Source organism: Cebus imitator, unplaced genomic scaffold (assembly GCF_001604975.1).
Source record: "Cebus imitator isolate Cc_AM_T3 unplaced genomic scaffold, Cebus_imitator-1.0 Scaffold117, whole genome shotgun sequence".
Taxonomy (NCBI): domain Eukaryota; kingdom Metazoa; phylum Chordata; class Mammalia; order Primates; family Cebidae; genus Cebus; species Cebus imitator.
Window position 1 is genome coordinate 3,277,847 of NW_016107432.1, and position 15,206 is coordinate 3,293,052.

Sequence of the window (15,206 nt, forward strand, 5' to 3'; positions counted from 1 at the left end):
CTGCGCTCACCTCCCGCGTCTCTGCGCTCACCTCCCGCGTCTCTGCGCTTACCTCCTGCGTCTGCACTCACCTCCCTGCACTCACCTCCCGCGTCTCTGCGCTCACCTCCCGCGTCTCTGCGCTCACCTCCCGCGTCTCTGCACTCACACTCACCTCCCACATCTCGCGTTTCCAGGCGCTCACCTCCCAGGTCTCACTTCCTGCGTCTTTGTCTCACCTCCCACAACTCAACTCTGCACTCACCTCCCGCGTCTCAGGACACTCATGGCCTCCCACCTCGCCTCTGGCGGAGTCTCAGTGCTCACTGCCCACGTCTTGCTCCACCTCCCTGCACTTCCTTTTCTTTCTGATTCCTGGGTCTAAAGGTGTTTTCAAAGCAGATCTCGATGTGGCAAACCTCAAAAGGACTTGTCTCCACGAGGTCATCGTCCTCCACCTGCACAAGAAATGATCGTTTAGTGGACTATAAAACTCTGAGCTTGAAACTTCTCCTTCAGCACTTCCAAAGTGACCGTCTAAGATCTTGCATTCATGGTTGCTGTTGAAAATGCTGGTGTCAATAGAATTTTTATTTCTTTGAAAGTATCAGCTGAGTTACACGACCACAAGGCCCCACCGTAGACCGTCTGTAAGCTAAGGAAAAAGGAGAACCAGTCAGAGTGTCAAAACTGAAGCACTGGGAGTATGAGAAAGACGTGGGCTGGGAGGCGAGGCCTGTCTCTTCACGTTTTTCTGCTGCTTTACATTTGCTGCAGCTGACTAGATGATGCCCACCCAATTAAGGGTGATCTGCCTTCACCAGCCCACTGACTCAAATGCTAATCTCCTTTGGCAGGACCCTCCCTGATACAGCTTCAGTCCAGTCAAGTTGCAGTTCCTGGGCTGTAATGTGCTTAGGTTTTCCTGTATCGTCTCCAAGCAACACCTTCACTCAGGATTGACACTTTGTATCCAAATCAAGCTGACCTCTGGGTTTTAACAATGTGTTTTTGCTCTCTCTCCGTTGACTCTGAGTGAGCCTTCTAATTCCAGAAAAATGTGGCTCATTGTTTCTCAGCTGTTTTCTGCACTCCAATTGTTTCTCTCCTGCTGGAGTTTGAGGAGAGATGAGGATGCTGATAACGTGCGTGCCCCCTCAGCCCTCAGAGCTCTGGACAGAGTCCTCTGTGCTCCCTCCCTCAAGCTGTCCGCTGCCAGCTGCATCTCACTCCCATCCAGCAAGTCCTCTGCACCTGCTACTTTTTCTTGCCCTTTGTCTTTGGTAGAGGTGTCTTCAGGGTCCCTTCCCATTTCCTGGCCTCTCGCTCTGTCTCTGCAGTGTCCGTAGTTCCTGGGGAGTGTGGCATGGGCTGCGAGCCTCCTCACCCGGGCTGCCTGTGGATTCCGCCACAGCCAGGACGCCTCGCTCGGCCATTTTCTGTCTTCAGAAGCCTGGCTTCCCTACGGTCCAGGTTCCTCTCGGGTCTTGAGCCCTTTCTTACCGGCAGGCCCACGGGAGGAAGGGCTCAAGTAAGGTGGTAGTTGCTCCTGCAGCAGGTTTGGGGAGGTGGGTGATGCCCTTTGTCCTCATCCATAGGCTGCCTGGCACCTCCTGTGCCCTCTGCCATCTCGATGCCCCGGGACACCAGCTTAGACAGCCTCTGGGGAGTACAGGCACCTGCCCTGACCGAACAGTGCCATCACGGTCAGGGTGAGCCCCACGGGGCAGCCTGAGAACCAAGTCCAGGCCATGGCACAGGAGGAGGCGAGAAGCAGGTCAGGGCCCAGCAGTGTTGGAGAATCTCCTTGTCCACCTCGGGGACTCTGGGTGCATGCTGGGCTGCGGAGGCTGGTGGCCTTGTCCCTGTCATCTCTGTGGGGGTGGAGATGCGGCTATAGCCTTGTCTTGCTAGTGGCAGGGTGGGCCGTCTGCAGGGGGCACTCTGGACAGCATTGTGCTTGTTGGAGCTCAGCCTCTGCTTGGCAGCCGGTGGGAGGGAGTTGCCAGGGCCAGGGCCATGGTCCAGCGGCCCCCGTGGTTCTCATAGGCACCTGCTGAAGCTGTGGCGCAGCCCCAGACATTTCTTCGGGGACACAGGCTGGAATCCCCGCTAATCTTAGATTTTACCTCGGTGCCAGGTGTGGGTTGGAACCCTGTCTGGAGGTGCACGCCTCTTCCTCCTTGAGGACCAAGTGGCTGCCACCTCGGGCCTGGGGACTGGGGAGGCCTGCAGGCTGCCTGCATTTCACCACCAGAGCCTGAGCTGCTGGGGCTGTGGGCACAGGGTGCAGGGCAGCCTGGGCTCTGACTGCTGCCCAGCTCCTGGACAGCCTGGTGAATCCGTTTTCTCAGGCTGGCACTTCTGCAAAGCCAGGCAGCACAGTGTGTAAACAGTGTGGCCTCTAGCCGGGACTGCCAGAGCCCTTGCCACTGGCTGTGTTCTGCAGAGCGTGGCCTGAGCTGCTCTGTGCCTCACCCTTGCCCATGAGGTCAGATAGCGGGTCCCAGTTCAGGACCATGGGAAGATGGAGCGAGCGTGCTGACGTGTAGGTGCGTCCTCTCTGCTCAGTCTGGCGGGATGTGCCTAGCGAGTTGTGGGGGTGGTGGCAGGAGTTGACACATGTTTGTTTCAGGGCTGGAGGTGACGCCCGAGAAGGACCCGGCTGCACGGGGCTTGCGGATGAGGTTGAGGAGGGACGAGGAGGCGTCGGACCCCACCTCTGCGGCTGCTCAGTTGCGGCGGCTCCAGGACCACTTGCCCCGACCCTCGTCTGCCAGGTGACTCCCAATGTCCTATGTGCTGAGCCCCCTGCCCGGCACTGCCACAACTCCTGTCCAGAGCACTGGCTGGCCTCAATAGGCTGCTAAGGGCCTTCTCTGGCTGTCTTGGCGGAAGCCTGGAGTCTGCACCCTGACTGGGCGAGCAGTACTGGTGCCGTGTTTGGGCTTGTCAGTGCCAGCATCAGCTGGAGCCTGGGTGGGGCTGAGCCAACAGATACCCTTCCCCTTCCAGGCACTGCTCGTGCCTCTGAGAGATGTCCCCAGGGCTGGGGTTTGAGAGGCAGATGTCAGCTCACCCCTGTACCAGGGTGAAGGACTGCAGACCAGAGGCCCACAGTTGGCTAGGGCCCACAGCTTCTCACAGGACCTCCGTAGTGGCTCTGAAGCCCAGGCCCTGTGCGGGCGGAAGCCACTGCTCATGTGAGCAAACCCGAGGCCCCAGCCGTGCTGTGGGGGTGGGGAGGCAGAGGTGGGTGGCTGCAGCACACGTGTAGTCAGCACGTCCTGTCTGCTCCTGTAGCCTCTCCGGAGTGTTGCTGGAGCCAGAGGAGGCCCAGAAGCTGGCGGCAGAGCGGGCCCGGGCGCCTGTGGTGCCCTACGGCGTGGACCTGCACTACTGGGGCCAGGAGCTGCCCACAGCTGGGAAGATCCTCAAGTGAGTCCCCGGGCGTCTGAAGTTGACCAGGGCACACAGCCAGGGCCCCTGCCTGGGGAGGGTGCTGCCAGCTTGCCAGGTCTCCCTGGTTTAGAGGAAGCTGTCCCCACTGTCCAGCTCTGCCTACCTTCCGGGTGCCTAGAGGGACATGGGTAGGCCTCCCCTGCTGAGCTGGCTTGTGGAGCCCAGCAGGGCTTTTCTGAGCCTTTCTGCTGCTGTGTCGGGGCATCCCTGGAGCTTGGGTGTTATCCTGCAGGAACAGCCGGATGAGAAGCCACTCCCCTAAAGGCGGCCCCAGGGCCTGCGCTGTGTGTCCCACTTCACCACCGCACAGCTGCCGTCGCTGGGGCTTCCTGCCACACCAGGGCTGCTTGCGGTGACTCTGTGCCCACACCTCAGGTGGGGGTGCTGCAAGGAGCCTCAGGAAGCTGCCCTCCTTGCCCGCTTCCCCCTCGGCACCCCCCACCGCACTGGCCTCTTCTCTGGGGAGCTGCAGCAGAAGGGGGTACACAGGAATCATCTGCTTAAGTCTGGGCTGCTGGGCCTCAAGGGCCACCTGAGTACTCCAGCCCCTGCCAGACCTCACTGGCATGGCTATCGGGGGAGCAGGGCCCCTGCTGCCTCCTCAGCTCCCACCCCAGGACAGTTCTACACACGGGAGGTGAGCCTGCTCCTGCACCCCCCCAGGTGAGCCCATGTCCCTTAGGGGACAGAAGTGGTGGGTACCCTAGCCTCTCACCAGTCCTTGCCATCAAGACCCAGGGCCAGTGTGACATAGGCAGAGGCTGGCTTTTGATGCAGGGAATATTGCTGTCCCCACAGCACCTGTGATGGCTCAGCTTGAAGGGCTGGGCTCCCTGTGCAAACACCATAAACACACAAGCTAATGCTGTGGGGTCTGCAGGGCTGGGAAGCGCACCGTGATGTGGGAACATCTCATCTTTGTGAGGCACCGACCTCAGAATCTCTGGAGAGAGTGGGGGCAGGGACAGGGAGCATGCAAGGGTCCTCGGGCAGCCTGAGGAGCCCTGTGTGTCCAGGGCAGCCACCGCCTCTTCCTGGACACCCAGCAATGGGCCCCAAGTACCTGTCTGTCCTGGTGCGTCGTCCACCACTGCTTGTTCCCTGGTTTCTGCTGGGCTCGCTCACGCGGGCAGGACAGTAAGAGAGGCAGACTCTGGCCTCATTCCTCAGGACTAAGATCTCAGGGCCCTGTCCTCGGGGCTGCAGAGACGCTGCCCATAGTGGGGGCCAGATTGTGGCAGTGCAGGGAGGGAGGGGCTGGGCAAGTAGGAAGTAACAGCCGTCCCTGCCACACTTTGCCACCAGGGATGCCCCAAGGCCAGCACTTGGTTTCTGAGCCTGGCAGGTGATGCCTGGCAAAGCTTCCACCTAGAAGCAGACGCCCCTCTTATGCCTGCCTGGCCTGGCCCCAGTACCCTGGACTTTGCCCTGAGCCCCTGGGCAGTTGCGCCAGGTGAGAAACCTGAACAGCTTCCGGGTGAGGACCCGGTTAGTCCTGGATTGCACCAGGACCCTGCTGGGCAGGCCTGGCTTCGCGCTGCGCCTGCATGGCCTGTCAACACCACCCACCTGGTGCTGCGAGGTCACGGTTTCACGTTTCCCCCACCTGCCTACAGACCTGTGCGGGGCCAGCTTGATGGTGGCCTGCACATGGGAATGGCCCAGGCTGGGGAAGGGCCCATGTCAGCTGCGTGGGTGGGGGTGTGTGGCTGGTGCAGGAGACACCACCTGACACCTGGGTGTCGCGTGTGCTCACAGCCAATTGAGGGCCACACTCCTGGCTGGCCCCTAGCCAGGATGGCAGGGGCTGCTCACACCATATTCCATCACCAAGAGGAGGGGTCCTGCCCTTCAGCTCTCAGCTCCATCTGGGGACGTCAGAAAGCCTGGGCTTATCCCTTTCATTCAGGGGTAAGACAGTGCAGCTCTGGGAGGCCAGGGCTGAGCCAATCTCTGGCGGGAGGCCGGGCTGACGGGACTGGCACCCCCAGGCCCTGGAAACAGCTCTTTCCCCACAGCCTGTGGAAAGACCCCTCCCTTCGAGGCCTGGTACACAGGAGGCCGCGGTCCCGGCTGGGTGTGATACTTAGGCCTGGAATCCCAGCACCGTGGGAGGCCGAGGCGGGCGGGTCACCTGAGGCCACGAGTTTTGAGATAAGCCTGGCCGACGTGGCCAAAACCCCGTCTCTACTAAAAATACAAAAATTAGCTGGGCGGGGTGGTGTGTGCATGTACTCGGGAGGCTGAGGCAGAAGAATCACTTGAACCTGGGAGGTGGAGGTTGCAGTGAGCTAAGATCGAGCCATTGCACTCCAGCCTGAGTGACAGAACAAAGTACTGTCTCAAAAAAAAAAGAAGGGTGGGCCAGATGCAGTGGCTCACACTTTTAATCCTAGCACTTTGGGAGACTGAAGTGGGCAGATCACCTGAAGTCGGGAGTTTGAGACCAGCCTGACCAATGTGGAGAAACCCTGTCTCTACTAAAAATACAAAATTAGCCAGGCGTAGTGTCACATTGCTGTAATCCCAGCTACTCATGAGGCTGAGGCAGGAGAATTGCTTGAACTTGGAAGGCCAAGGTTGCAGTGAGCCAAGATCACGCCACTGCACTCCAGCCTGGGCAAAAAGAGTGAAACTCCGTCTCAGGAAAAAAAAAAAAAAAAAAAAGCTGCTGGGCCTTGGCGAAGGCGTGCAGAGGGGAGTATTCCTGCTCCTGGATAGGTAGGAAGCGGTGGAGCCTGTGGTGTGCTGGCTCCTAAGTGTCCCCTCTGCGACCCACAGGGCGTTTCGTCCTGTCGGAGTTCTGGGTGGCGGAACTCGTCACTGCTTCTCATACAGGGCGTCTCCTGGTGCGGCAGGGGGCGTTTGGCCCGGTGGTCAGTCACCCTTCGGGAGCCACATGTATCCTTGACTATGGGGCACATGGCCAGGTGCTTCTCATCCTGCTGGGGCTCTGCCCAAGATGCCTCTCCCTGTAGTGGGGCCAAGGCCCTGGGTGGCACGTTGTGCCTGCATTCCCACCCGCTAACTGCCTGAAGGCCCTGCAAGCGTGAGACCCCCTTATCCCAACCCAGCCTCACCCCAGACCAAGGTGGAGGCAGAAGTGAGGTCCAGTGGCCCCGGAGCAGAGCCTCCTTCTCCCTAGCATGGGCTGTGCCTTGGGCTGTGCTGCTGTCTGCCGGCCCAGGGCAAGGGCGGGGATACTGGGCTCTGTTCCTCCAGCACCCTTGGGCATAGAGCGTGGGAACCTGGGAGCCATGGGCAGAGCCAGCCGTCACCTTGTCAGGAGGCAGCGGGCAGTCTCATCACTGGGAGCCCTTGGCACTGCCCATCTGTCCTCCCCAGTTCCTGCTGGCCCCAAGCGTGGCTGTGTACCCTGGAAGGAGGCCTGGTGGTGGCACAGGGGCACCTGGGTCTGTGTGAGGGCCCCTCAGTCACTTCTCCCCTGCCTAGGCATCCAGATGGGCGGGAGTGGAGTCCTCTACTGCCAGCACGCCCAGCTCCCCATTCTGTGGCATCGCAGGAAAGCGTCTTCAAACAGGCTGATGACAACAGCAGAGCATGGGCCTGGACACACCTGGGAGGCCTGGGAAACCCGGGACAGTGGAGTCCAGTCCCCAGCGTCCGGCCCTCTGTGCTGCCAAGGGCTGAGTAGTCTGTGCTCCTTCTCCTGGGTGCGCTGCCGCCCTGTCTTCACGCCCCTGTGGTGGAAGGACAACCTTCACGTGGACGTCCTGTCAGCCCTCAAGCTCATGCCTCAGGGCCCAGTGACCGCCACCCTTGGGCTACAGGGAGAGCCCCTCCAGCAGGTGGCAGTTGCCCCCATGGATTGAGGCTGGTTCATGCAAAGTCAGAATTCAGACCCACGTGGGAGTGACTGTTCTGCTTCCGGGTGGTGCTCTCCGAAGCATTGGGGTGGCTGGGCTGCAGTGGTGTTTGGCCATCCCCCACGCCTACACCACCCCAGCCACGCTCTTCTGGGGTCCCTGCAGATGCGGTGAGGATCTCTGGCTCTCTCTGCAGGTCTGACTCCCAGCACCGCTTCTGGAAGCCCAGCGAGGTGGAGGAGGAAGTGGTCAACGCCGACGTCTCCGAGATGCTCCACAGCCGCCACATCACTTTTGCGGGGACGTTCAAGCCAGTGCAGCACCGGTGCCGCGCCCTGAGGCCAGACGGTCGGCTCTGTGAGCGCCAAGACCGGCTGAAGGTGAGACCAGGGCCTGAGGGCGGAGTGGGGGGGGTCTGGGGGAACCAGGGTGGGCAGCCAGAGGGGTGCCGAGCCCCACCTGCCCCGGCCCTGGGTCAGGATGCTTGTGAGTACTGGGAATCCCATGGAAGGGGCTGGTCCATGGTGGGCAGAAACTGCTTCGTTGTGGCTGTCAGAAGACGGTGTCCAGAGGCTTCTGACCAGGACCCTGTAGCCCAACAGCTGGGCATGTGGCTTGGCGAACTCTCCAGGGGCCAAGACGCACGGTGTCCTCCATGGTTGCTGTGCAGGGCTGGGCTCCTCAGAAGTGAGGAGAGGCCGGGGGGCCAGAGCAGTTTCCAGCCTGGCAACTGGGCATGGTGCAGGGAGGTAGTCACTATGGCCAGGCTGGTGTGAGGGAGGACAGAGCCATCTCCCTGTCCCTGCGGTGCTCAGGACGCCCTCCCCTGAGGGGTGTGCGATTCCGGTGTTATGCACACTTTGGCCCTAAGAGGCCACCCTCCCTGGTAGCTGTTTGTGCTTGAAGGGGGCAGTGGTCAAGGCGAGCGGAACCCCCTCCTCCCCTTTCTGCTCACAGCCACTGTGTCCTTGCTCTGCAGTGCCCTTTCCATGGGAAGATCATTCCAAGGGACGACGAGGGACAGCCACTCGACCCGGAGGAGAGGGCCCGGGAGCAGCAGCAGCAGCGGCAAAAGCAGGAGCGCCCGGGTATGTCTGGGCAGGTGGGCGGGGCGGGCGCCACGGGAGGCACTGCCTCCGGCTGCCCGGGTTGTGTCTGCGGAGTCACGGAGCACCTGCTCTGCCAGCGTGGTCTGCGGTGCTTACACAACCCTCAGTCCTAGTTGGTAGAATCCGGAGGGGAGCTGACCAAGCGTCCTGGGTTTGGGGGTTCTAGGGGATGCTCCAGCTTAAGGGGGAGCCACATGTTCATGAGACCCCGACCAGCAGGTGGGCACCCAGGGCCCCGAAGCCACAGGTGCCGTCTATGTGGCTGGGTTCTGCTTCCTCGTCGTGTTTTCAGGCAGGTGAAGGCCTCGAGGCGAGAGAAGTGATCACACTGAGCCCAGAGTGCCTTCCAGGAAGCCCTCTGGCCTCCGCAGTGCCCTGCACCTGCCTCGGTGTGCAGGTTGCCACAGCTCTGTCCAGAAGGCATGTGGCCACTGTCTAGGCACCTGCTGTGGTGTCAGGAGTGCAGGTGCCAGAGGCCCTGGACAGCAAGCCCACTGTGGAGCAGCACTGCCCCAACAGCGGGGCCCATGCGCCCGCCCTGCCTCACCCTGGCAGAGGTGCGTATCTGCTTTCCAGGGAAGGTTGGTTTTTGGAGGTCCTGGCAGCTTTGGGCTCCCTCTCTCTTACTTTTTAAATCTTATTTTAACTCTTAAATCTTATTTTTAATTTTTTTGGAGGCAGGGTCTCTCTATTCATCCAGGCTGGAGTGCAGTGGCGCAATTATGGCCTCCCAGGTTTGAGCAATCCTCCTGCCTCAGCTTCCTGAGTAGCTGGAATTACATGCCACCATGCTTCATTTTTGTATTTTTATTTTAGTAGAGGGGGGATGGTGCCGTATTGCCCAGGCTGGTCTTGAACTCTTGGTCTTGGGCGATTCTCCTGCCTCAGCCTCCCACAATGCTGGGAGTACAGGTGTGAGCCCCCCCTGCTACACAGCCTCGCTCCTTTTTGGAGTGACAGCGCCTGAGGCCTGGACCTGGCCCAAAGCGGGGGTCACACCTTGTCTTGAAGAGCAGTGCTGGGGCCCAGCGTCCCTTCCAGGCTGTCTCTGCCATGGCTCCTGGCATCTTGCTCTCCGGTCATGAGAGGCAGGTGTTGAATGCAGCCTGACGCCCAGAGGCAGCGGCTTGGCCTGGGCGCTGGGGAGGGGCCTGACCTGCTAATCTCCAGGCCAGGCCTTCCCTGGTGGCCCACACTCAGGAGCAAATTAAGTGCCTATTTTTTGTGTCAACCCTGAAGAGTATCTGGTTTTCCAGCCCTTGGTGACTTGTTAACAAACAGGTATCAGGCCGTGGGCTGCGGCCGGCGCTGGCCAGTCAGATGTGAAATAGCATCTCTTTACTAACTACAGTATTGATCCCCGCCTCCCTTGCGCACGGGGCAATTTTCCTTTCCCTGGCGCTAACCTCAGTGACAATGTGCGTGGTGCTGCAGGCCCGTCAGCGCCCAGGAAGGCCGTGCGGCCCCAGCATCTATTGATTTTCCTCAAAGGCTTTTAAATTGCTCCTTCATTTCACTGAGACGCTCGCTCCATCTCTACTGGGTGCCGGCGCTTTTTCGTTGTGTTTAAACAATTGCTCCATTCACTGGGTTCCTAAACTGTGACGCTTTCTTATTACTGGGAGATAAACTGTTTGGACAGTTTTCCTTAATCTTGGATTAATCGTTCCTGTATCTGAATTGTGGGCCCTGTATTCCTTCACTTCAAAGAATCCGCTTGGGGAGGCCAGGCCATCCATCTGAGGCACAGGCATCCCTCTGGGGATGTGCCCCTGTGGCCTGGCCCCACTGGCCCAGCTCGTGGGGTCCTGTCTGCAGGAGCGGGTGCCTCAGACCATCGGTGCCTAGCCCCCTTTCTGTGAGCCAGGGTTGTCTGTAAGTCCCTCTGCCATCATGATCCTGTCAGGGGTGGCCTTCCTGAGCCCGACCAGCACGACACCTGGTGGATGCCCACCACTGCCTTGTATGAGGAACCCCACAGGAAGCCTGGGCCTCCGAACCTCGAGGGCCTTGGTGCCACTATGCGGTGGGTGCTCTCAGCCTGCAAGGCTGCTCAGTGGGCTGGGGACATTTGTGTCCCCTCACTGCCACAGGGCCTCAAGCAGACAGTGCCTGGCTTGCTTGGGAAGGGCAGTTCCATCTAGGAGAACCCACTAGGCATTTCGAGGCCCGCGGCCAGGTCATCTTGAGACCAACTGGAAAGAAAAGCTCTTTGCCGACCGTCATGCTCGGCCCAGCTCTGCCGCATGCACCTCCCCAGCAGCAGGCGTGTCCAGCAGGGCCACAGTTGGCCCAGCGGCGCGCAGTCCAGCCTGCAGGCAGGGAAGGAGCTTTCGTATGGCGCCAACCTGCCGACTGCTGGCCTTGGGTGCCTTCCAGCCTTGGAGGTCCATGGGTCCATGGCCCTAGGAGTGGCCTCTGGGCCCAGGCCCAGCTCCCACCTCTGTAGGCTGCAGGGGCCTGTGGGGGTGCAGGGCGGTGGGAACTAGCTCTGTGCCACCTTCACCGCACGGTGGCCTGCGTGCCTGCCCTCCTCAGCCTGCTGCTTAGGGAATGCGAGTTGCCAGCACAGAGCATCCTCTCGGGCCCACTGGTGCCAGGGTATGGGCATGGGCAAGCTGGCCTGGCCCCCCATCAGAACGAGACCAAGAGCCCTCCTGGGTGCCTCAAGACTCTGGCTGGTGCTAGGCATTTCCTGAAGTTCTTGGGCTTTGTTTGCAGAATGGCAGGACCCTGAGCTGATGAGAGACGTGGAGGCAGCCACGGGGCAGGATCTCGGCTCGTCCAGGTACAGCGGGCAAGGCCGGGGGAAGAAGAAGAGGTACCCCCACCTGACCAACCTGAAGGCCCAGGCTGACACTGCCCGCGCTCGCATCGGGAGAAAGGTCTTCGCCAAGTAAGAGTGGCTACTGGGTCGCCTCCCACCACGCGGTCCCCAGAGTGAGGGTATTCGAGGGGGACCATCTGAGTTCCAGGATATTCCAGGAACCTGGGGCCTCCAGGAGCTCCCCTGCTGTGCGTTCCCCTGGGTGACCACCCGGCCTTTCCCCAGGGAGGGGCAGTGCCAGCCAGCAGGTGCAGCAGGCCGGGTCTGGTCAGGAATGCTCCTGAGTGCTCCCCGGGATAAGAGGGGCTTGACCACCAGGCACCACCATCCTCGATTCCTGGGGAAGCCGTGCCAGGACCCAGGCTTCTGCTGGTGCAGAGTGAGCCCCTGATCTCGCCCTTGCCTGGCTGTGCCCCAGGTCAGCGCCTGCATATTTCTGCAGTGGTGACTTCGGGGAGGGCAGTGACTGCAAAGACTGGCAGAACGGAGGTCTATGCATCAGCCCCAGCAGAGCCCACCCCGGTGTGGCGGCTCTGAGCACTGACTCTGGGAGGCTGGCCTGGTGTCTCTGCAGCCTGGTGAGGCCTTGGCAGGGCCAGAGTGCGAAGTCCCCCAGCCCGGCGCCCCCGTGTGCGACCTGTCTCCTGGGGCACAGCCTGGCGCCCCTGCGTGCGGCCTGTCACCTGAGGCACCAGCCACTTGCAGGGCACTGTGTTTCTCTCTTCTCATTGCCTTGCTTTCCCGGAGAAAATTGAGAGTGCTTGTTTAGAAGCACCTGAGACTGTTGAGCCCCTCCCGAAGCTGTGCCAAGTCCCTGCTGGCGCAGGTTTGTCTGGAAGTGCCAATATAGTGGCCCCCACCCGTCGCCGTCCCAGAGACCACTCTTGGACACACGTGGAAGGTGCTAAGTGCAGGGAGCAGAAGAGGCGCGTCCTGGCCAGCATGACCGTGCACCCTCCTGAGTGGGCTCGGGAGGGTGGGAAGGTGCCTTCACCACACCCAGACAGCTTCCCCTGGGCTGGTGGGCAGTGCATCCACAGTCTTGCTTGGGTGGGGCAGTGGTGCTGGTGTGGGCTGCAGAGAGGCTGACTGGGGCCCCTGGCACAGGGCTGGACCCATCATGTCTGCCAGCCATCCAGGGTGCTTGGCCCCTGGTAGCTCAGGGTGAGGCTTGTTTTCCTGTGGCTCAGCAGGGGCAGAGGCAAGCCTGTGTGCTGACGCCCAGGAGGAAGAGTAGCCAAGGGTCCTGTGCTGGGCTCCTCATGACTCATGGGGACAGCAAAGCCCATGGCAGGAGCTTGCTTTTCACAGTAGCTGTGTAGCCCAAAGCCCTCCCTGCAGAAAGTACCCGGGGTGACCGCAGGGTGAACCCTGCCTTGAGGGGCCCCATAGCAGTTCCTGGCAGTCCCACAGGGGCTGCAGTTGAGTGGCAGCATCGCCACATTGTGGCCTCAGGCCCTGCTGGTTCCAGACCCTTGTGCGCCACAGCACCTGAGCTGCCCACACAACACACCTTGTCCCGCGCCTTCCCCGTCGCAGCCATGGCCCCGCGTTTCCAACCCATGTGTGCAGCAGCGGGCAGGGCTGCCCTGACACCTCCTGGCTGCATCTCCTGCAGTGCCGTTCCCTGGGAGGCCAAGGGGGCCCTCATCCTGGAGTATGGGAGGCCACGGGAGAAGTGCCAAGGTGGGGTGGGGCCACCTTCACCATGCAGAACCACCCACCTCAGACCCCAGCACTGGGACCTGGGGTGGCCCTTTCCAAGCCTGTCTGTCTTGGGACAGGCCAAGGGACCAGTGACCATCTGTCTCTGAAGGTGGCAGCTGCAGGAAGTCTGTCAGTGTCTGAGGGCAGTTGCCGCCCCAGGACCAGTGCTTAACCCTGGTGACTCCCCTACTGGGAGCCCAGGCCCCTGGGGGAACCTCCCAGGTCACGTGTTACCTCTTTTTCCCACAGGGCAGCTGTCCGGAGGGTAGTTGCAGCCATGAACCGGATGGACCAGAAGAAGCACGAGAAGTTTTCAAACCAGTTCAACTATGCACTGAATTAGAGAGCTGGGCCCAGGGCACCCTCAGCACCTCTTCTCCCTCTGCCAGTGCCTTAGGACACCAGAGTGGGCATGGGTCTGGGCAGTGACCATGCTATGTCTATTACTGTGTTTGATGTAAAGAAGTCGTATTAAAATGCCCTGAAGGTGGGGCTCTCTGCTGCTGTGGGGTCCAGCACCATCTGCTGACGGGTCTGGCCTTGCAGAAGAGGCCCTTGAGCCTGGAGATGTGAACCTGGGCAGTGAGCCTGTTCCCAGAGGGCGCCCGAGAGTTCTTGTGGGGCCAGTGCCTGTGGTGGGGCAGAAAGTGCGCGCAGCTGTGCCTTCAGAGCCCGCATGCCCAGCCAGGAGGCCACCGGTCAGAGGAGCTCTGAGGAAGCCCACTTCTGTGCAAATGCTGTTTTTAACGCAAACACCAAGGCTAGGAAACCATTCACTCACCTGCTTCTGTTTCTGGTTGTGCCTTTTCATACAACGTGTGGTCTTTTGTGTGCTAAAGACTGATACCGAGCATGTTCTCACGTGCCTCCTGGCCACTCGTATGTCTTCTTTGGAGAGGAGCCTATTCAAATCTTTTTCCTATTTGTAATTGAATTGTCTGTCTTGAGTTGTAGCAGCTTTTTTTTTTTTTTTCTTTTAGAGATGGGCTTTCACCCTTACCCAGGCTGAGTGCAGTGGTGCAGTCATAGCTCACTGCAACCACAGACTCCTGGGCTCAAGCCATCCTCCCTCATCAGCCTCCCAAGTAGCTGCGACTACAGGCACACGCCACAACACTTGTCTAATTTTTTAAATTTTTTGTAGAGAGGAGGTCTCACTGTGTTGCCCAGTGTGGTCTCAAACTCCTAGCCTCAAGCGATCCTCCTGCTTCAGTCTCCCAAATGGTTGGGATTGCAGGCATGAGCCACCGCCCCTGGCCACGAGTTCTGTATATCGTGAATACTAGATCCTCATGTGACTCGCACAAACTTTCTTCCATACTGTCATTTTACTTTCTGGATAGTGTCCACTGAAGCACAAAAGTTAATTTTGATGAAGTCCAGCAGTTTAATCTGTTTTTTCTCTTTTGTTGCTTGTGTTTTTACTGTCACATCTTGGCAGCCATTGCCCAATCCGGAATCAGAGATTTGCACCTGGCTTCTAAGAAGCATGTATAATTTCAGCTCTTAGGTGTCGATCTTGGCCCGCTGTGAATTAGGCTTTGTGTGTGGTGTAAGAGCCCGTATTCTTCTGCATGTGGATATCCCACATGCACCGTTCGTTGGAAACATTATTTTTCCCTATTGAATTATCTTGGCACCCTTATTGATAATCACTTGACCGAAAAGATACAGGTTTATTTCTGGGCACTTTATCCCATTGACCTGTTTAGCCTTACGCCAGCACCACAGTGCATCGGTCAGTTTTCCTTTGTTCTGTTTCAAGGTTGATTGACTACTCTGCATACCATGCATTTCCAAATGAATTTTAGGGTCTGCTCATCAGTTTCTTAAAAAAAAAAAAAAAAAAAAGCAGCTGAGATTTTGATAGGAACTGCATTAAATCTGGAGATTGCTTTGGGATGTATTGCATCTTAATGTTAAATCTTTTGAGTCATGAGCTTCTGACTATCTTTGCATTTACTTGGGTCTTTTAAAGTTGATTTCAACAGTATTTTGTTTTCAGTATATAAGTCTTACACTTATTTTGTTAAATTTACTCATAAGTGTTTTATTCTTTTTGGTTTGTAACCAAAAGGATTATAAATGCAATTATAAATTATTAAAGGATTATAAATTGCATTTATAAAAGCAATTGTAAGTTTATTTTTTCTCTGGATTCCATCTTGGGACTGGTCATTGCTAATATGTAGAAGTACAACTGACTTTGTATATTGATCTTGTATCCTGCATTCCTTGCTGAACTTGTTTATTCTAATCAGTTTTGTGTTCCCTCAGATTTTCCATACACAGAAT

At 58.6% G+C, this 15,206-nt stretch overlaps 1 protein-coding gene across 4 annotated transcripts in view; it reads left to right on the top strand.

Moving 5' to 3' along the window:
- Nucleotides 1–14,762, top strand: part of UVSSA (UV stimulated scaffold protein A) — a 42,492-nt gene extending 27,730 nt beyond the window's left edge. For 2 of the 4 annotated variants that reach the window (XM_017538973.2, XM_017538975.2), the window contains exons 9-15: nt 2,615–2,759; nt 3,283–3,417; nt 7,465–7,648; nt 8,248–8,356; nt 10,284–10,403; nt 11,099–11,273; nt 13,161–14,762. In XM_017538973.2, the coding sequence (XP_017394462.1) occupies nt 2,615–2,759; nt 3,283–3,417; nt 7,465–7,648; nt 8,248–8,356; nt 10,284–10,403; nt 11,099–11,273; nt 13,161–13,254 (962 nt within the window). In that variant the 3' untranslated portion in view covers nt 13,255–14,762. The remainder of the gene's footprint in view (nt 1–2,614; nt 2,760–3,282; nt 3,418–7,464; nt 7,649–8,247; nt 8,357–10,283; nt 10,404–11,098; nt 11,274–13,160) is intronic. The other 2 variants (XM_017538977.2, XM_017538976.2) reach the window with 1 other exon arrangement.
- Nucleotides 14,763–15,206: the final 444 nt, after the last annotated feature.